We start from the raw sequence: 22332 nt of genomic DNA, 5'->3' as shown, positions 1-22332 counted from the left end.
GTAACAATCCCTATAACAGAGGCTAATGTGTGACATGCACCAACAACACCATGACAAATTCCTTGTATGTGCAAAAACGTACTTGGCAATAAAGCCCTTTCTGATTCTGATTCTGATTCTAGCAGCTGGTTAGCTGGTAGCATGGCTGCTAAAAAATTATAGAGAAAAACAATTGGTTATCCAATAAGCAAGTTTCCAACACAGGAGCGAGGTGTGCTGAGAATTAGATCATCAGTGTTAAATCAACAGATCATAGTACTTCATTAAATCGGACTATAAAAGATGTACACTAGTTAAACGCGTCAATAATAAATACTTCAACAAGAACAATCTTTGGTTTTGCATTTTAAGAATAAAATGTTGAGGTGTGTTGGAATCGAAAATTAGTTATCACCCATGGTGTCATACTGTACATATACTTAAACTGCTGAACTGCAGTGACGAGACGAATTCCACTGACTGTGACTTATGTTTAGTGGCACGTGACAGCTCTAAAACCCATCATCAATCTTTCTTTTCAGTTGCAGCGTGGGGGCGAAGTAATTCTCCTCATGTCTGTAATTAGCAGTCCTCAAAACTTAGATTGTCTCTTTAAGGTGGGAACAAACTGTGTACGAGTCAGGAACACTTAGCGAGAGTTTACAGGGTTGCACAACAATAACATGCGTGTGTGTGTGTGTGTGTGTGTGTGTGTGTGTGTGTGTGTTTTATGTCTTTGGATTTGAGTGCTTCAGGCAGTCCGCAGTTGTTTTCCTTTACGCAGTCAGCTTGTAGTTTGTTGCTTGTAATGTGACGGAGCCAGACCGATTAATTTTAAACACAGAGTGGTGGTTTTGGTGATGACCTGTCTGCCCTAAACCTTCCATTACATCCATCTCCACTCTGATGGAAGCTCCTTCCTCACCACAGGTAAATCCTTGTGCTTAACGTCAGCATTAATCGTATGAAATCATTTAAAGGATGTGTGTGTTTGTGTATGGTTGGGTGCTGCAGGCACATATTTGCACACTGTAAACATTTTTGAGTAGGACTGAATGAGCTTCCAACCTAGGGCTGTCAGTGAATGTTCTAAATTTAGTTATATATTCAAATTGTAACTGAATCATTAATAAAAACAGACATTCAAACAATATGAAAATGTATATTCAAATATTGTGAGGAAAAAAAAGCAGCACTAACGTGGCTTTTTGTCTCGCGCGTTCTCGCGTCCCTGTCTGATTGAGCCCAGCCAGCCGTCTAGAGAATTCACAGCAAGCGAGCAGGCATGTTAGTGATCTAAACTGCCGGAAGTGAACAAACAACTTTAGGGTGAAGGAGTGGCCACAAAGATGGCAACAAAAATGCCCGACAAGTTCGGAGAACAGCAAGAGACTCTATTGTTTATATATCATCTTTATTTATTCAGAGGGGCCAATTAAGAGCAAGCTCTGATTTCCAATGACGCCCTGATTACATGCCATGTAAAATTACAATACATATAAAAATTACTGAACATAGTAATTAATATACACTATACAGTTGAAATACACAGAGCACACATAAAACAATTACAGAATGTTGAACAACTCAAAGTGCACATGTACATTCAGAATACATGGACTCATAAAGAAGACATTTGAAGTGATTAAATGGAGTCAGGCTGTTCAATTTCATAAGAATATGCAGGTTATACCGTTTATATGGAGCATAATACTCGAACGCAGTTTTGCCTAATTCTGTCCTAACAAATGGAATATTTAGGACCAAGGAATTACTAGTGTATAGTATTGAGTATTGTGATTTTCTTTTCCTTCTTTAACAAAAACAAAAGTTGAATAACACACTTCTAGAGACAATATATCATGAGACATTTCTAAAAATTGTTTTCTAAGAAGAATGCACATCACATGTCAGTCAGTCATTCTGACATTTATATAAATTATATTCTGTATGTTCTGCATTATCAGCTTTTGGTCTGTTTTGCTGGAAACAGAGATGATGTAGTCGCCGTCGGCGGTATGGTAAACAGAAAATATTTTGGTGAATCATTCGGGAAAAAAAATTTAAAATATTGATTCAGGGGGAAAGAATCGATTTTAAGAATCGTCGCAAAAAAAAATCATGATCCACATCAGTTGTACATTTTATTTCCAAATTGTATATATTTTTAAATATTGCTAGTGTATTATTCTATTATTATTCCATGTATATTTTTTCCTATTATTTAATGTTTACTCTGTACGTGTGCTGTGTGTCTGAAATTTTGCTGCTGCAACAATGTTATTTCCCATTTTTTTGGGATCAATAAAAAAATCTATCTGTCTATCTATCTATCTATGATACATATGATTTTCTGTTTTTTTTTCCACCACTACATGTAGGCCATTATTTTATTTGTTTAGTTGTGTGTAGATATGTAGATTTTTATAAACAGATATTTATGTTGAAATAAGTATACCTATAGAAGTAGTTATGTCTCCCATGGACATAATGCGCAAAAATAGATATTTGAACCTATGTGTTTTTTTAGAAGAAATATTCGAAAGTCACTTTCACACAATTTTGAAACCTATATTCAAACTCTGTGCCCTCCCCAAGAGGAGTTAGATTTTACATTTTTTTTTATTTTTAACTAATCTGTTATTACAGGGAGATTACAGAGAGATGAAGCGGAGGAGACCGAGAGGATTGGGAAAGAATAGAGCATGGAGACAAGGCCCTACTAGCTGACCCTTTAAGTGAATATTGAAGTTTGTTCATAGCAAGCTTCTCATGGAATTAGAGGAAGACTTCTTTTAGTTTTGAACAGATTATCTATTGGCTGATACTGTTATGGAGACTCGATTGTACTTGTAGCTCTGAGTCTTGATGCTTTTTCTAGTTTATCCTGGCAGATAGCTCAACATGTTCTGACACGTCTACGTGTTGACAAAAGGTTGACTGGCCCTCATGTACACTGTATGAAATTTGATCTGATTCCTCTAAATCCTTAACGTCTTTGAGGTTTTCCACTGAGAAGTTGGAACTGTACATTGTCAATGTGACAGTGAAGATGCTGTCTCCACTAATGGGACATTGAGAGCAGGTTTAATTCCTGAAAATGGATTTTAAAATATCAAAAATGCATATAAAAATATATATATATATATATGAATCAGATTTTACCAACACAATTATGTTACAAACGATGAATCGTGAGTTCATCCCAAGTTATATCCGGAGCACAATTTTTGTAATCGGGGCAATTTCATTGTTAACTTTTATGCCTGTGCACTGGTGTAAACTGATGAATTTTACCGTCATCTGGGAAACTCATCTTTTCTTCATGAATAAACCTTTATTAGAATCCCTTTCGGTAGTCTGATCAAAAACATTACATTATTTAATTAAGCAATTAACAGATAGACTCAACAAATAAACTATATTGCACAAAACATATTGCACTCAATATAATTAAATATAATTCTGTGGAACTTTATTTCATTCTCCTCCTCGTCTGTCCTCAGAGCCGTAACAATTCAAAACTTTGCTGTACAATTAATTGCGATTAACAATATGCTTGTCTCTTTCTGTCAAATTTTAAAATATTTATTTATTTATTACTTTTTTAAACAAATTAAAGTTTTGAATGAATTCCAGGATACATTTTTTGGTTATATCACTGTTCAGCTTGTTCTCATGAACCCTTCGTTCAAAAGGCTACTAAAAGTTAAGCACTGTAATTCGTAAGCATTCCACATTTTTTTTTGCTGTATGCACCACATTGACGGCCGCTGTATAAGAACGCGGCTGGCTGCGTAGGGAGGTGGTCGGGGAGGATGGGTGGGCGTTAACACACAGGACTTTCAACTGCCGCTCGGCGTCATGGAGCGGCCTCCTAATTTCGTAGGATATCATACGTTTTGGTGCGCATACATTTTTGTGCGATACGGACCCGTTCATGAGAATGCGTTGCACTGTTATGTGACCCAGGTCATGTAAAAACATGAATACGCAGCCTATGAAGTACTAAACCACGCCTCTTTATTATCATGAAACATTTTTTCTTACTGTATTCCCCCTCGTCATTGTTATTATGAACGTGTAGTCAAGTGCCACCAACTAGCATAGCTTTAGCTAAACAGTCTGACCAATAATCCCTTATATAATTACAATTTGGCACATCTAAACAAAATCAACTATTACCATCAACAGTCATACGCCTTAAGATTTTAGCTAAACACAGAAACTGCAATTACATAAAACACTTGACAATTATGTAATAATTGCTAATGCCTAATTGTCCTCTGTTTTGTACTGTATGTCACCAGCCTATAGCAGCAATTTTTAGGTTTTAACAGAACTTACATCATCATCATCACTGAGCTCTGCATGACCTGGTGTCAGAACAGCTTCGTACATCATATCTTAGCATCTTTACAGACACATGACACCCACTAACGCTCAGAAGCATAACTGAAGTGTGTGATGATAATGGGAGCCGGCACAGACAGATGTTTATAATTTATCTTAGTGTGTTTCAGAGTATACTGTGGATATGTGGGCTGTTAGCCACAGGGCATTATTTAGCCCGTGTGTCTTACATTGTCATTACAGTGTGTTGACTCAGTGTTTTTGTGCATCCGAGTGAGTCTCTGTATGTGTCCTTGTGTATGCATTTGTGCACACGTCAGCTTGCAAACATCAGTTCAGTGGCCGTGCATCGATTAGAGTGTCTGCTAACAGGACCGCGTCACATGCCCGGGCTGCCAAGAGGAAGTCCACATCAGACCAATTACCTCTGATCAACTCACTGCTTTATACACACACTAGTCTCGCATTGCCAGACTTATCTCCACAGCGCCGTGGACTAAGGTCTGGCTACACCACACATAGTTTCTGGGATAGGGGGAAATGATGTTCTGGGTTATTTTCATTTCTTTAAACCAATCACAATCGTCTTGGGCGGCGCTAAGCTCCGGACGCAGCAATGATGGCTCTGCTAAATAGTCTTGGGAAGGAACTTGTTTAGGTGGAATATTTGCACACCGCAAAAGAAAACGCCACATACAATATTAAATGAAGTTAACTGTTCACACAATACAGTAACATGAGCTATTTAAATTAGCTGGATCCATGGTTAAACCTAATATGCTCTTACTAGTGTATTGATTTGCGTACAACTACGTCCACAGCAATCCCCACAAATCGCTCCCAAAACGTCCCAGTTAGAGAGTAAATGCTGTAAACATATTCTTTGTAAATCTTTACAATCATTCCCAGAAAGAACCAAGCAGGCCTGCCTTGTTGGACGATCCAAATGTTCTTAAGAACTTGCCATTTTTTAGCATATAGCTTGCTAGCTCGAAGTTGGTTGCTGTTTCCCAAAGCGAAGGGATTTTGAGAACGGCAACACACAGAGAGCGGAAAGGTGAGAGACGTCACATCACATCAATCACGCAGTTATCCCGGAAATGTACTTCCGTTGATCCATTCTATTTCCTCAGTAGCAACTTCTTATTTTCCTATAGTCAACTTTGTAATGTTCTTCTGAAAGGAGTCCCTGTTGTATCATGTTCCTTATCTTTGTTATATTAGTCTGCTGATGCTTATTGTTATGTCAAACTCAACGATTGACATTTACAAGCCCTCCTGCAGTTCACAGATTTATTGTGAAGTATCTGCATGAAGTGTTAATTTTCCACTGAAAAACACTAAAGTAGTCCTGGCTTTTATTTACCAGATTGCTGTATCAGAAGTAGGCTGACTGAAATGCCAACATGTGACTGTGGTGTAGTGATCTGCCCTGAGGTGAGGAGAAGACTATGTTGACAAGCATTGTGGATGTTACAGACATGTGACTGCTGCAGGTGACTAATACAGTACATTTGAATAAAAATAGAAATTCATTAGGCTTTCTTCTGAGGCCTAAAATCCTGTGAATCCTCTTTGCATATTTCCCTATGCATATAAAAAGGCTAACTCTGGAAGTTTGAAGCCGTCTCATCATCATTCAAGCTCACTGTCCTCTTCTAAATGTCCATGTCACTATTGTCCCTGCAGGACTAGAATCCCATATAATAGTGTATTTAAGTCTGCTCTTTTTTCCTTTTTCGTTCCATCCAGGCGAGGAGCCCCCCCTGTGCAGGTGTACTGGGCACGGCGGAGCAGCAGGACCCTCTGGCTTCAGAGACCATGTCTGAGGGAGAGGTGCTGCCCCCCACAGTCCCCTTTACAAGGGGCTGTAAAGCCAGAGCAAGTCTACCTGTGGGCCGGTCAAGTGGTCAGACAAGAGAGAGGCCGCCTGGTAGGCAGGCACACACACACACGCACACACACACACACACACACACACACACACACACACACACACACACACACACACACACACACACACACACACACACACAAACACATTTGTTCAGCTCTAAGCTATGGTTTACGTTGTGTCTCTAAGAAAGAGATTGGACTATGCCTACTAGTGGTGTAAAATACAGATTCTGAGTTAAAACGTGACCGATTGGGGCGCCTGGGTAGCTCACCTGGTTGAGCGTGCGCCCCATGTGCAGAGGCTCGGTTCTTGCCACAGCGACTGCGGATTCGATTTCGGCCTAAATGGCCAATAAATTATCTTAAAAAAAACCAAAACATGACCATTCAATCAAAGCACCCTTAATGTACGTACCTACACCATACCCATAATTATTTAATGTCCTGCTCTCCTTTCTACCCATTCACAATGTCAGGATGTTCGTGCATTAACTATGTTCAATCAGAAGTAGGTTGGCGCACACACACACACACACACACACACACACACACACACACACACACACACCACACTACTACAGATAAAAGGACGCAAGCTGCTATTGCGGTGACATCTTATGCAGTGACATCTTACTATAAGTCATGCAAGGATTTTACCTATTAACCTTTTCCAACAGATATGACATGGATATCTTGTAGAGCCTATTATGTGTTAAAACAATATAGTCATCAAAATGTGATTGGAATAAAGGTTATAACACCCTAACCCTGGTTTTTAACAGATTTATATTTCTTGGTGAATTCAGATTGAGGGATGTGTCAATACTCATTATTATCACAGTTTACAGCCCTGCATGCGTGAGACTAAAATCCTGTGTGTGTGTGTGTGTGTGTGTGTGTGCGTGCGTGCGTGCGTGCTGTGTCAGGTGTGTTGTACCTGCAGTATGGGGAGGAGACTAAGCAGGTCAGGATTCCCGCTGAGATCAGCAGTCCGGACGCGTTGCGGGCTCTGTTTGTCACCGCCTTCCCTCATCAGCTGACCATGAAGATGCTCCAGTCTCCCAACATGGCCATCTACATCAAAGACACCAGCCGCAACGTCTACTACGACCTGGAGGACATGAGGTGGGGGCCTTTTGATGCAGTAACTCACAGTTGCACTGACATACAAAAGCACACTAACATGGGTGCTTCCTGGATTACTGTAATACAGAACAGGGTGAACCTAAAATTAAATATGTACGTTTTTTTGGGGCCGATCACCGACCTGGAAACAGTGTCGGAGGAGACACATTGTCTATTTGAAGTCTTCTTTTTATTGTGTATTTAAAGTGTTGGTTTTGTTGTCTGGAGCTGCTGACCATCAAATGTCGGCCTTTCTATCTTTCCTCCGAGTTCACCTCAGTCACCTCCCTCCTTAACACCACTGAGGTGCCCTTGAGCAAGGCCCTTAACCCCAACCGCTCCAGTGGAGCTGCTCAGTGGCCAGCAGATCAGACTGTGGTTGTACTGGGCAGCTTCCAGGTATGAATGTGGAACTGTGTGAATGTGACAGATCGTCGTTGCAAATGAGAAGTTGTTCTCAATCGACTTACCTGGATAAATAAAGGTTAAATAAATTATTTTTTTTTCTTTTCAATGCGGTCTAAATTCCACCACAGACCATGGCCACTGCTCTGCCTGAGCAGCATGTTAGCTGTTGTTATCTACCAAGCTAACCACGGAAATACAGCCTTCTTTGGGATTTCAACAGCGCTGAACTCTGGAATACCGCTACACACGGTTCAAGGACGAGTACAAAGCACAGTCTCTCCCTGCTTTTGGCATATCTGACCAAGCCGCCATCTTTCTCTCGCGAATGTACAAACAAGTTACACTTCACACAATGGACTGACCAATCAGAGGCCGCTCTTCAGGACACTCTGTGTGACCCAGACTGGGGCGTGTCTTCACTCATGTGGGATTTATTGGGACATTAGTCAGTCCCTCCAGAAAAACACGATTATGCAATCGCATAATTCAATGCATAATCAGGGCCACATTTTTTCAAATACGCCGCACAAATTGCCAATTTCCACGCAAAATATGCGGGGCTTGCATGATTTCATAATCCCCGCATTTTCGTTGCAAAAAAGTCCCATATATCTTAGCAGAAAGTTGAAAAATGTTGCGTTTACTTCACACAAGAGCAGCCATTTCCCTCTGTTGCCATGGGAACGTTATGAAGTGACGTAATTACGCGACGTGAACATCATCGAAAAGTTGCAAACCCCGCGATAAAGCCATGATGAAACCACAGTTTTTGCAAGTTCCTGCAATTTTTGCAAGTTCCCACAATTTCATCGCATAAAATTTCATAAATATCCCGCATATTCCATCGCAATTTTTAAGAAAACGTGCCACATAATCAAGGATAAAAAAAAAATCTCCGCATTTTTCTGGAAGGACTGATTAGTGGACAATATTGTTCCTAAGGGTGACCATCAGTACCTTTCCCTTCCCAACCAGAAGCCATGGGTGGATCACACCATTTGTGACGCTTTGAAGGCCCAAACAGCCGCAAGTATACACATATTCCGTAGCGCATAAAGAAGGCTAAGCGACTCTATGGGAAGAAGATAGAATCCCAATTCCAACAGACTGATTTCAGACGCTTGTGGCAGGGGACTACAGCACATAACGGACTACAAAGCTACCTCCTCCAGGCGGTGACTGCAGACACCTTTCTGGCTGAAGAGCTCAACACCTTCTATGCACACTTTCAGGCAAACACTACCAGCAGCCGACAAGCCGTTGCATCAGGAGTTGGAGCCCCCACCAGAGAGAGGAGCACGCAGTCGCTGTCTTAGGGCTCAACGTGATGCTGCACAGCCATAAGATGGAAACAGACTTGCCTACAAAGACCAGTCTGTCCCATTTTATAAAGTACATATTTGATCCCTCCGATCACTCACGGATTTCAACTAGAGCTGGGCAATATATCGATATTATATCGATATCGTGATATGAGACTAGATATCGTCTTAGATTTTGGATGTCGTAATATCGTAATATGGCATAAGTGTTGTCTTTTCCTGGTTTTAAAGGCTGCATTACAGTAAAGTGATGTCATTTTCTGAACTTATCAGACTCTGGTAACTGCTCTATTATTTGCCTTTACCCACTTAGTCATTATATCCACATTACTGATGATTATTTATCTAAAATCTCATTGTGTAAATATTTTGTGAAAGCACCAATAGTCAACACTACAATATCGTTGCGGTATCAATATCGAGGTATTTGTTCAAAAATATGGTGATATTTGATTTTCTCCATATCGCCCAGCTCTAATTTCAACATGCACAAACTGAAACAGAATCTGATTCTTTGATCTGTTTGCACATATGTGAATGTGGATTCTACATATAATAGTATCCCACACATTTTTTTGTCCACACACACACACACACACACACACACACACACACACACACACACACACACACACACACACACACACACACACACGCACACACGCACCTTCAGAGTTCTTAAACTGCCACTGTGTGTGTTCTGTTTGCTTCTAGAAACATCACATCCTACTCCTGTCTCAAGGTTTATCATAAAGACCCAGCACATGTGTTCAACCGCCATGCCCGGCCGGCCAACACAGAGGGAAGGGTGAGTCAGCCAAAACTCTGCTTCTGTCCTCACCTTTCATATTTTGCATTGTGTCCTGCAGTGACCCGATTAAAGAGTGATTGTGTTTCATCAGTCACTCAGTTAAACTCTATTTGTATAGCACCTTTCATACAGGTTAGTGCAGTTCAAAGTGCTTCACAGATGACCGACAAGCCAATAATAAGACAGAACAAGTGTAGACCGTAAAATCAACACAAAAGGCAAAAAACAATTTTGCAATTAGAGACCATTGCCCAGGAGACAATAAAAATGATGACTAGACGATAGATTTAAAAGCTATAATAACAGTAAAAGTAGTTAAACTGAGTGAAATCAAAACTAGATTAAAGAACTAGATAAAATAGATTAAGAAGACAAAACAAAGAAAATCAATAAGAGAGAAAAATATATTTTGAATAACAATACAATAGAATAATAGATCCAACGAATACGAACATAATAACATTTTATAATTTAAATACAGTAAAGTAATATAAGTAAATAAGTAAGACTCCAACACTTCCAGCTGCTGTCAGATCCTCAGATCCTCAGATCCTCCTAAAAGGAACCGCATTAGGGAGGTAAACACTCCAGGCTAAACAAGGCAGGTGTGAAAACGCCCTACAATGCGTGTCTACATATCCTTTTTTTTAAAGGTCCTATGACGTGCTGCTTTTTGGATGCTTTTAAGTAGGCCTTAGTGGTCCCCTAATACTGTATCTGAAGTCTCTTTTATATAGACCTTAGTGGTCCCCTAATACTGTATCTGAAGTCTCTTTTATATAGACCTTAGTGGTCCCCTAATACTGTATCTGAAGTCTCTTTTATATAGACCTTAGTGGTCCCCTAATACTGTATCTGAAGTCTCTTTTATATAGACCTTAGTGGTCCCCTAATACTGTATCTGAAGTCTCTTTCCTGAAATTCAGCCTTGGAGCAGAATTACAGCCACTAGAGCCAGTCCCACAATGATCTTTCCTTAGGATGTGCCACCTCTGTGTCTGTAGCTTTAAATGCTATTGAGGAGGAGAGAGGGGGGAGCAACGTGGAGGGGGTGTGACCTTGACCAACTGCCATGTTTCGCTCGTTTTCAAGCCATGATGTCTCTCTCTTTCTCATGGGTGGGCCAAATTCTCTGGGCGGGCAAAGCAGAGAAAGGGGAGGTAACCTTTCCCCTTACGACGTCATAAGGAGCAAGATTCCAGATCGGCCCATCTGATCTTTCATTTTCTCAAAGGCAGAGCAGGATACCCAGGGCTCGGTTTACACCTATCACCATTTCTAGCCACTGGGGGACCATAGGCAGGCTGGGGGAACGCATATTAATGTTAAAAAACCTTTTTCATGCCATGGGACCTTTAATCATCATTGTCATTGTCAATTTACGCAATAAACACATTGCGAAAGACTGCAAAGTTGCACTCAAGTTGCCTTTTGTGTTCAGTTCAACGTTCAATTTGTTCCATAACAGAATTTAAAAATCCAACAAGAAATTATGTGACACCTGTAATTGTTGGCTGCTTGAGAGATGAGTCATTCTCCGGTCTGTTTCATTTCCTCCGTGACAGCAAAACACGGTACAAGAGCCATCAGAAAGTCTTGTATGTTAAACTGGGCCAGCTAAAAAGGATGTGGGGCTGGCCAAAAATGACGGTTTTATTTTTAATTACTTCTTGTTTCTGTTTTTCCTATAATTTCTCTATGTTTCTATTCTACAATTGTAGCAACTGTAACACAACCCAATTTCCCTGCGGTGATCAATGAAGTGTTTCTGATTCTTATTATAGGGGACTATCTGAAAACTAAAATTTTGGTTGCCGAGAGGCTGAGTAAGGGGAACTAACTTGCCAGATGCACTTTCTGTTGATGACTTGCGCATCCAATGACTGCGTTTTGTAGATTTATTTGCAGGAGAAACAAACAAGGTTGTGCATCCAAGACATTCCATAAGTGTTTCACTGGCATACAAAGGTGTCCAATAGTCATAAGATGTACGTACCGGCATTAAACAGCGCAAAACTGCGTCTAAACAGCGCAAAAGCGTTCCGAAAAAATAGGACTTCCCGGATCCCTGTCACCCTCTCCCTTATTCACAAAGAAACGTCCAGGTGAACAGATGATGTCCCATCTTACCTCCTCCGCCGCCATCAGGTGCCCTAATTACCGTAAGTGACCAAAAAAATGTGTTTGTCAATAATAGACTATACCTGGCTCATAGAGGCGCTTTCACACCTATAGTTCAGTGGACTGAAGTTGCAACATTGTTGCATTTTTCATTTGGTTTGGTTTGCTTTCACACTGCACTTTGTCAAACTCACCAAACACTGTAAACACACGTCCACGATCGAAACGGTCGCTTGTATAATGGACAGAATATCCAAAACTCGCCGACACTTCTGGTCTCAGAAATAATGGAGCAACACCATATTTATAACGTCCTGGGCTTTCTGGTTCTGCTTTAGTGTTTGTGATATATTAGAAGAAGGCGAACAATGTGAGAGACAATGATGTGTCGTCACACAGACGACCAACGATGTGTGGTCAGAACAGCTTATGCGTTTAAAAGTCATCATCCCTTAAGTCATATATAAGTCCGTAATTGTGTGCAAGGTAGAAATTGCAGGCTGGTAAATGCTCTGTTTTTGGTCCACTTCCTGTATTTGGGTCGGATCGTGTTCTCACCTAAAGTTAACCAAACTCTAGTTCACTTATAAGCGAACCGAGGCCCCCCGTTTTCAAGCGGACCAGAGTTTGTTTGTTTGATCTGACCAGAGTTCGGATGAGCTTTCACACCACAAACTGAACTATGCAACCAAACGCTCCAGGGTTCAGCTTTATCGACGACATTTCTTTTGCGGGATTGTTCAGGGGCCGCCGGAAATTCCGCCGGATGTCCCTCATTTTCGGCCAGATGTCCGGATTACCTTCCGCTCTCTTTGTGTTGACATTCTAAACTCCGGTGGATTTACGAGGACTATGGTTAACTGCTCCTCACATCTCTGCAGGGTAAATCCAGACAGCTAGCTAAACTATCTGTCCAATCTGAGTTTCCTGTTGCACGACTAAAACAACTTCTGAACGTGCACGTTCCACCAAAACAAGTTCCTTCCCGAGGCTATTTTGCAGAGGCACCGTGGCTCCGTCCTACATTTAGCACCGCCCAAGACGATTGTGATTGGTTTAAAGAAATGCCAATAAACCAGAGCACGTGTTTCTCTCATCCAAGAATGCTGTGTGGACTAGCCAGACCCTCCTGTGCAGCGCTGTGGAGGAAAGTCTGGTAATGCGAGACTAGTGTGAATGCAAGCTAAAGTAAACCTCCACTGATCATACCCAACCATCATGTTCATGTTGGTAGACAGTTGGTTAGAGAGCTCAGACCCAGAGCTGATGTGATGGATGTGTTTCTGTGAGCTGCTGCTGCTGCTGCAGGAGGACTTTGACAATGTCTATGCTTCGTGTTCTCAGAGCTGTCGTGATAACACGCCTCTGCTTTCTATCCATGAGTTTGGGATGTTTATAAAATGCTCAATTACAGTACACACTACCCCTTGCGTTGCCAGTTACTGGGATTATGGGAGCTTTTGTCAGTAAGGGGGTCTGATTCTGTCAGAACGCCAAGACGCTGTTCTGCTCCCACTACTCTGACAGATAAGATGCTGACAGAGAAGTGCCTCCTTCACTGTCCATTGCCTTCTGTTTATCTCATATATATATTCACACAATAACAGTATGGTGTGACCTCAAGACAGTCCATTTAGTCTGTGGAATGTTCTACGTTCATTCACCCATGTTATGTTTATCATCGTAATTATTCTTGAATACAGATCTTGTGAATTCCCGTACATTACGTTGTCCCTGTAGAAATAGGGAGAGTTAAAATGAGTTAGTTTGGGTAAAACAGTTCTATTCAGTCATGGTATCTCTTCAGTTCAAATATGAGACATAGGGCTAGGAGCAAATGAAAATGTGTTAATAACTTTGAAAGGCTTGGGGAAAGTTGCTGAGCATTACTTTAAGACGAAGATATTCGTTCTTATCTTTTTTGATCCAAGTGTAATTGAAACATTTGAGTGAAAATTAATGTGGTTTACAACTGTTGACCTACACACCACTCCTTTCAGCATTAATCTATTGGGAAAATGTTTGTGCCAAAAAGCCTCACTCTTTTGCCATTTAAAAAAAAAGAAAAATATTTCCATAGCGATGCTTAATCTAATAAAACAAAATGACCACTTATTGTGTTCAATGCGTGGCAACAGCAGCTGATTCCAGTTTGGTCAACGGATGCCCCTTTTGGCTCCAAGCCCAAAGGTTGTTAGCATGCTCCTTGCCAAAACCTCCCTCTTGCTGTTTTGTTTTGATTACAACCTACAGCTCATCCTTTCAGTTGTGTCCTTTTGGCACTGAATGTATCTCACCGAGAGCTTTCATATGATATGTAATACTCATATTTACCCAACATTGGCTCCAAGCCCTCCATCATATTTTGATATATGAAAATCATATATGACTTTTCAAAAAAATACATCAATACTTACTACTGTTGTGGGCTTAGAACTCTGAGTTGTGTGTGTGTGTGTGTGTGTGTGTGTGTGTGTTCTTGTTTAACTACATTCGTGGGGTCCAAAAACCGGGAATACAGTATACTTGTGGGGTCCGGACAGCTTTGTGGGGCCAAAATTCTGGACCACACAACGTTTGAGGGTTAAGACTTGGTTTTAGGATTAGGGTTAGAGTTAGGTTATGGTTAGGGTGAGGGTAAGGGTTAAGGTTAGGCATTTAGTTGTGATGGTTAAGGTTAGGGTAAGGGGCTAGGGAATGCATTATGTCAATGACGGGTCCCCACAAAGATAGTGAGACACACTGTATGTGTGTGTGTGTGTGTGTGGGCTTGTTTAACTATATTCGTGGGGTCCAAAAACCGGGATGGGAATGCATTATGTCAATGACGGGCCCCCACAAAGATAGTGCCACAAACCTGTGTGTGTGTGTGTGTGTGTGTGTGCGTGTGTGTGAGTTTGCGTGCTGAGAGAGAAGATGCTGCGTGTTAGCTGAAAGCCAGTCAGGGCTGATTCTAGGGCTGAACGATTAATTGCATTTGCGATAATATCGCGATATGTTAAAATGCGATTTCCTAATCGCAAAGGCTGCGATTTGGTCACATGACTCGCGAGAGCAAATCAGTCTGCACTCCACAGAGAAAGCATCAACTTAGCACGCTAACGCTACGTCGTACCTTGTGCAGATTTCTGTTATTCTAACAACTCTGAGTTGTAGTTTAAAACTTTTACAGCCATTTTAATAAAATGAAGGGTTTTATTCGGGCTCGAGTCCATACATGCAGTTAATGAATACAGGCACACAGAACTGAAGGCTCGGTTGGCAACGATTAGCTCTGATTAGCAGCTCCGTTATAAAGATATGGAGTGGAGGAGCTGCCACTGAGAGGGGTAACAAGCAGACTGATAAATGACGTTCGGGGAGCTTTCACAGCAGCGTGGCCGCAGTGTTTCAACGGTTTTATTAGTACAGTTAATCCCACGGTAAGAACACCAGCAACTAGCTAACGCAACGATAGCCTCTCTGAGCAAGTGCACACAGCAGCACGTAACTTCACGAGGGGGAGGGGCTGGAGGCAGCTCCTCTCTGTGCACTGTAAAAAAAAATACACTGGTGTGTGTGTGTGTGTGTGTGTGTGTATATATATATATATACTATATTTTTAGTTATTTAACTGTCTAGTGTGTAATTGTGTGTTGTTCATACTATAAAATGATTTATTGTTTGTCTTTCTTGAATAATACAGAAGACAAAGAGCTTAAAAAAATAATCGAATATCGAATCGCAATCGCAATATTTGGGGGAAAAATCGCAATTAGATTATTTTCAAAAATCGTTCAGCCCTAGCTGATTCACAGTTGGAAGGAGGTTTTGTTGTTGTGGAGAATCTGTGCTGACTCAATTTGTGCTGCAACAATCATGTGATTGACAGCCTGCCCTCCTTGTTTAACTGGTCTGGACGTTACACTGCAGGCTTTATTTTGATGTGGTATTATCCAACTCTTGGCAGTTTATGTGTTACGACATGTCGGCTGTGTGTAGGTTTCAAGATCAACGCCCTTTTTCTTTTCTTTTTTTTTAATAAAGAGATGGATTTGAATGGTGTAACCCACTCAGTCATACAGGCTGCTGTGCACCTCTCATCTGCACAGCTTCTGGATTATTGACTGTGTTAGTGCTGAGGTAAGTCCCAAACGGCACAAACTGTATTTCAATATTTGACAAAGCTGTGTGTTTAGAGTAGAGTTTGGAGCATGAGCTGCATCAACTCAACAGGTTACATAGAAGAATCGTATCAATGTGTAATTAAAAAAATCAGTACACAGTCTGGTTGGATCTGGGTGTGGATTGAAACCTCTATAGTGAGGTCCATTGCATTGTGTTTTCGTGGTAAACCTTCAGGTCGAAACGATTGGTCAGACTGATTTTAAATAATCACTTAGTTGATTCCACACTGTGACTTATTCATTTGAGTTCAGCCTGAGACGATAGCAGAAGTTTGTGCAAATGAGACGTCGGTTGTATTTTTGTTTAAATGGAGAAAAGATGTAAGATATCCATTGTTTTATTATCTGTACTAGAACTTCTGAATCACATTAGGACCAATAACGATGCCCATGTGCAGCAGACAGCGAATTGCAGTATAATGGAAAGATGGTGGCGTTTGTGCTGCATGAAAAAAAAGACAACTTCAGTTATTTGGGCTGGAATACTTTGAACATGGTTATCACGTTTGTAGGTAAACACAATTATTTGACATCATTTTCCCGGCTGTATGTGTTTGTTCACTTACCATGGCTCAACGTGTCGCCACTTAGAAACAATGACGTATCTAACCCTGTCAGAGGAGGGTATCTGTACTGTAAGGGAACATTTTGAATGAAGTTGTCGGAAGTCCTATATATTCTTGCCGTAATGGCAATGTCTATTTTTTTTTATTTTTAATGATAATGCAGTTCTTTCTGCCTTGACGTGGCATATCATTTGTAAACTATGACTGATTCAAATTCATATGCAAAAGAACTTTAACACCAACAGACACTAAGGGCCCTATTTTAACGATCTAAGCACACGGCGTGAATCAACCGCAGGTGCGTTTGGGGCCTGTCCAAATCCACTTTTGCTAGTTTAATGGTGAAAAAAAGGGTCCGTGCGCCAGGCGCATGGTTCAAAAGGGTTGTACTTAGTGTCTTAATTAATAATAGGTGTGTTTTGGGCATAACATGCATTAAACCAATCAGAGTGCCATCTCCCATTCCCTTGCCCATGGGCGTACAGATGGGCGCAGGTGCATTTGCTATTTAAATGACGTGGGCGCTGGACGGGAAACTGACAACTGCGTCGGTCTTAAACTAGCAAAGACTCTTGTGTCTGGCTTTGCGCCGCGCTGCACCGGGTGCAAGATAGGGCCCTAAAAGTAGACTAACTTTCAAACACACTGCAGGAACAACTCTGTGCTTAAAAGCTAAACTTTGTCACACAGTTCTGATTGAGCTTGTTACACTGTAAAGGGCCGTCCACACTAACGGGCCGGCTACATTGCACCCATGATGTAAGCAGAGCGGACATTCCAAAACTTTGCTTCCACTATAATCAATGAAACTGGCTACACCGGAAACGAGAGCAGCGTGTTGTGGTGCGTATGCTCCACGGAGATCCGCTCTACAAGCATAAAAATAGAAGTCTTCTATATATTTATTACGCGAGGTGTGTGCAGCCTTTTTACACAGAAATGGATCATAAAGTGTCTATATTTCTTTTTAATTAAACTAAAGATATACAGGAAACAACTTAATGGCTGTCAATGAGCGTTTTTATTTCTTGTTTCCCTCACCTGCGTCCTCTGATATCAGCTGACAGTATATTGACGTTTTCCCAGCGCCGTGCAGGCTCCAAAAAAACTGAAGAAACAACAACAATCTCAAAGCAAAAGCTTTCCGTCTCGCCTGTGACTCACGCTGCGTGTGCGCTGCAGGTGTAGCAGGTTAAAAGATACATTCCGCGGCACGTATGCTCCGCGAACGCTCTGCGTACGTTACGTGTTCAATGTAGCCAAAGCAAAACGCTAACTATAAATATATCATTTAAAAATCATTCTAACTCTAATCACTCAGTCTGGTAATACAATTTATTGAACGTATCTAACGTAATATTAGGCTGCTGATGGGGTCTGTAATGTTTGTTTGGTTCTTACTGATGTCCTCTTTGACGATCGCCAGGATACCATCTAATTGATGCTGACTCATGCGAAAATATGAATAAAATGCGTCAACTCTTGTAATTTCGTGAACCCATTCCCTTTTGGTTTTCCATGTCGGGCTCCGACACAGCTGGAGACACATCTGGAGGGTGCTTGTAAAAAGTGGTGTTTACAGAACTTATCGTTCGTCAGTGTAGGCGCTCACACCGTTATCATTATTCATCTTTCTTAGTGTGGATGACCCTTCCATTTACATGGCCCGGCAGTTAGTGTGGTTTGGAAAAGCAGAGTAGGTGGGAGAAGGCGAGAGCTTTTCAGTGTCAGTGTTGGAGAGTGCAAGGCTGTGGCTATTTCCTGGAGGCATTACGTACCAGTGCAGATGTCTGCAGTGGGTAAAAAAAATATCCAAGGGGGCAGTGTGTATGTTGTGCACAAATGTCACACTTGGAATAAAGACACTTAAATAGAATGAAAGTGAATATTGATTTCACATACAGCCTTTTTTTTTAATCTCTCATGGTATTTTCCTCACTGTCAGCTGTGGTGAAGGAAGAGCCACATTGTGACTCGCCAGCTGACATATTTGTGTATAACTGTCCATCTGTTTGTTGACAGAGGAGAACCCCCCATGTAATGCACGCCCCAAACCATGTTTTTACGCTCCGGGTTTGGATTCCGCGTGTGTTGTGACATGACAAATGATGGAAACATCTAATGACGGTACGCGATTATCTGCCTACTACCGGTTGTATCAACAAACTATTTATTTTTTTATAATAGAAGTAATTACTATATAACACAGTCAGGCTCCATGATACTGAAGCATGCACTTGAACACTTACCGAGCTCTAACCCACATTGAAATTCGTAGAGTAGAGCTGCAGAACATACTGCACGTTACGCTTGATTTAAATGGGACGGAGTGAGTGCCATGTAAGATTAGGCTCTATCATTCTGAGTCACATATGTGCAGTGATGTTGCTTTGTGTACAGTAGCACAGGAAAAGACATGCTTGTTAACATGATTAATGGCAGGAACACAAGAAAAGGATGGACAAAGAGATTGTTGGAGGCAAGAGTCCACACGACCAAAGTTTCAGAAAGCCCCCAAGCTGAAGTGGCCATGATTGTACAGTACACCATACATTACCATGATATCAGTGTGTTCTGGCAGCTCAACCTGACTAAGTGAATGATGAATGTATGTAAAGTAGTTCACTCATTCACTTAAATACTTTGATTTCCTGACAGTGATTGCTTCAACGCAGTGTACAATCGCTAACAGTGTTTATTCAGAATGAGCAACAAAAGTCACAAAAAGTAGTGGTTTTCGTTCCTCTGCACCGAGTCAGGTCAATTGTATTCATATAGAGCTGGTAAGTCCCGCCCCTTCCGTAAAACCCCGCTGGACCTCAAAGTTGAAAAACCGTCAATGCAAGTGAATGGGAGAAAATAATTATTTTCTGGTCCCGTTTGAATTGTGCCATGAATGTGAACATATGTTGTCTGTGAATTTTTTATATAATTTTTCATGTAACGAGTTTGACAGTATATTGCATGATTCTTCGGCTAGCCGTTGTGGAAAAGACAAAACTAGAAAGACTACATGTCGCATATGTGACGTCACCCCATAACGCATTTTCCCTCCATAAATCATGGTGCGATAATCTATGAAGACAGATCGAGATGCCTGTGTGTTTTGTACCCAAATGTCACCATTCAAACAAGCTTTGCTTTTGCTACAGTAACTGCTACTAGCATTTTGCTAACGTGCTAGTTAGCTATTAGACTCACCGAAACATTATAACGCTTTTCTCTTCGACTGGCGTGGACAACGCCGACCATCTCCCCACTTGCGAACTTAAACCCCTCCACATGCCCAGACCTGAAGTGGTTTTCACCACGCTCAATTAGTTTGTCCTCTCCCTGAAAGAATGCGGTGAAGTGCACCAAAGACACAGCCATGTTTAGCGGGATCCATGTGCTAGTGGTGGTGACGTATATAAAACGCGTCGAAAGCAGCGAAGAGCTGTAGTCCACAAAGTGCTCTCACACAAAGTCTAACCGTATCAAAATTCTACCCGCTAAATTGAAGCATTCTTTACACGAAAAATTATATAAAAAATTCACACACAACATATGTTCACATTCATGGCAAAATTCAAACGGGTACAGAAAATAATTATTTTCTCCCATTCACTTGCATTGACGGTTTTTCCACTTTGAGGTCCAGGGCGATTAGCGGAAGGGGCGGGACTTACCAGCTCTATAGCCCAAAATCACAAATTTGCCTCAAAGGGCTTCACGATCTGTACAGCATACAGCACCCTATATCCTTACACCCTCAAAAAAACAATGGAAACCAAGTAGATGCCTTGTGCATCAATCCCAAAAATTCAGCCTAACATCCAGTAGAATTTCAAATAGAACTTTGGTGGAGTTTCAGGAATACGTGGCTGCACAACATGAGCATGATGAGGATATTGGCTTCAGTTAAATGCTTGACAGAGCTCCATGATGGCAGAACCTGATATGTAAAATGGCTCATTGGGACCACCCAGACACGTTTGAATGAAATGCAACAAGTCCAGGCCTGTTTACTGGGAACTGAAAAAAGGGTCTTCCAGGAAAGGAAGGAAATCCCAAACTGAAAGAGATGTAGATAAAAAGTGGGTGTACAAAAACGTGGAATTATCACACATTAACCTCTGCTGTGCGTAAAGACCCCCAGATTCATTGTATGCATATGTATACTAATATTTGCCCTGTCACAACCAGGTACTGATAATAAATAGATGAAGTTGAAGGAAACAAGCAGAGAGAATATTTTAGGTTCAGAGTTGCGAGGTTTACGCAGCAGCTGCAGCAGCAGCAGCAGCCGTATGCACTGGCTGTTCCTGGATCAGCCTGGCAGTCAGAGCCCGGAGCCACTCAACTGTGGTTGTTTAACACGTTATCAGGCAGCAGAGGAATCAGTTGATCTGACGGTTTGTGTGTCAGCGTGTATACGGCTGTGGAGCGTAGCATGAAGTCAACCCATTTCGCACATGTTGATACACTGGCTTCATGAGAGCATGTCGACGCTTTGACTTCTTCCCACGCTGCGCGGCTTTCAGACACACACACACACACACACACACACACACACACACACACACACGCACACACACACACACACACACGCACACACGCACACGCACACACACACACACACACGCACACACACCTGCACGCTTACGCAAGGCTTCTCTGTAAAAGCAGTTTTTCCTGCACTGGGTTTGTTTTGGTCTCTGAGAGCATTCAGCCTTTGCTGTTGCCTGTTTTAATCTCATCTCATGCACACCTGGCAGACGTCTCATTTTTAAGAACCCCAGGGGATGTAACAATCCAAATAATGTAGCTTTTTTTCATTTTACATCTGCCAGATTAAGATGTTTTGAATCAAATCTTTAAATCGTTTAAGGATGTCCTTTTGGCAGGGTGAGTAACATGAGCATGGAATGTATATTCCTGGCTACATTTTTCTGATTTGTAATGTTTATAGTATCAACTATTCTCATTTTGAAACATGCGTCCCTTGCCTGCTGCTGCTGGAAAAGAGGAACAACCAGGAGGTTGGCAGACTGTAAAACCAAAACACTTCTATGTGTCATTCTACAAGACATGGACAAAGAACTTCAACTTTAAATTTGGAGGACGCAAATACCAATACAAAAAAAAATGTTAAAATAAGAAAATTTGAAATATCAAAGTTAAGCCTACAAAACTACAGAAAGAATCTGAACTAAAGTCAATGACACTAAATGATATAAAACATTAAAAGCGGTAGTGTTGGTCTGAGCAAACCTGTTCTGAACATTAACCCTCCTGTTGTCCTCAAAAAGTTTTTACATCAGAAATTTGGGTTTCTTTCAACCAAATTGTCAAAATGAATAACGAGGATGGTTCCATATACGACGCTCTTCACAAGTAAAATAAATGATCAGTTCACTACTTTAATTGAATTTGTTTTATTCAATTTTATAGCATTTGAAAAAAAATTGATAAAAGAACGTTGAAAAGAAGAAGAAAAAACGTCAAGAAAGTGCAGAAAAAAATCAACAAAAACGTGGAAAAAAGTGGCAAAAAAGTGGAAAGAAAGTGACAAAAATATCGGGAATAGTGACTAAAGAAAAAAA

General features: G+C 41.1%; 1 protein-coding gene across 11 annotated transcripts in view; it reads left to right on the top strand.

Moving 5' to 3' along the window:
* The window catches only part of LOC116043953 (sickle tail protein homolog), a 93188-nt gene that overhangs the window by 31073 nt on the left and 39783 nt on the right, over positions 1–22332 (top strand). For 10 of the 11 annotated variants that reach the window (XR_004898212.1, XM_036004865.1, XM_036004864.1 and 7 more), the window contains 3 exons: positions 6085–6265; positions 7155–7353; positions 9798–9891. Coding sequence is in view for 9 of the 11 variants with exons in the window: in XM_036004865.1 (XP_035860758.1) it covers positions 6085–6265; positions 7155–7353; positions 9798–9891 (474 nt within the window). In the remaining 2 variants the exon portion in view is untranslated. Of the gene's footprint in view, positions 1–6084; positions 6266–7154; positions 7354–9797; positions 9892–16026; positions 16138–22332 lie in introns of those variants that run through there. The other variant, XM_036004869.1, reaches the window with a different exon arrangement.

This window comes from Sander lucioperca, chromosome 9 (assembly GCF_008315115.2).
Source record: "Sander lucioperca isolate FBNREF2018 chromosome 9, SLUC_FBN_1.2, whole genome shotgun sequence".
In the NCBI taxonomy this organism is placed as follows: Eukaryota; Metazoa; Chordata; class Actinopteri; order Perciformes; family Percidae; genus Sander; species Sander lucioperca.
Note: the sequence above shows the minus strand (reverse complement) of the source record. Positions and strands in the feature narration are given on the sequence as shown.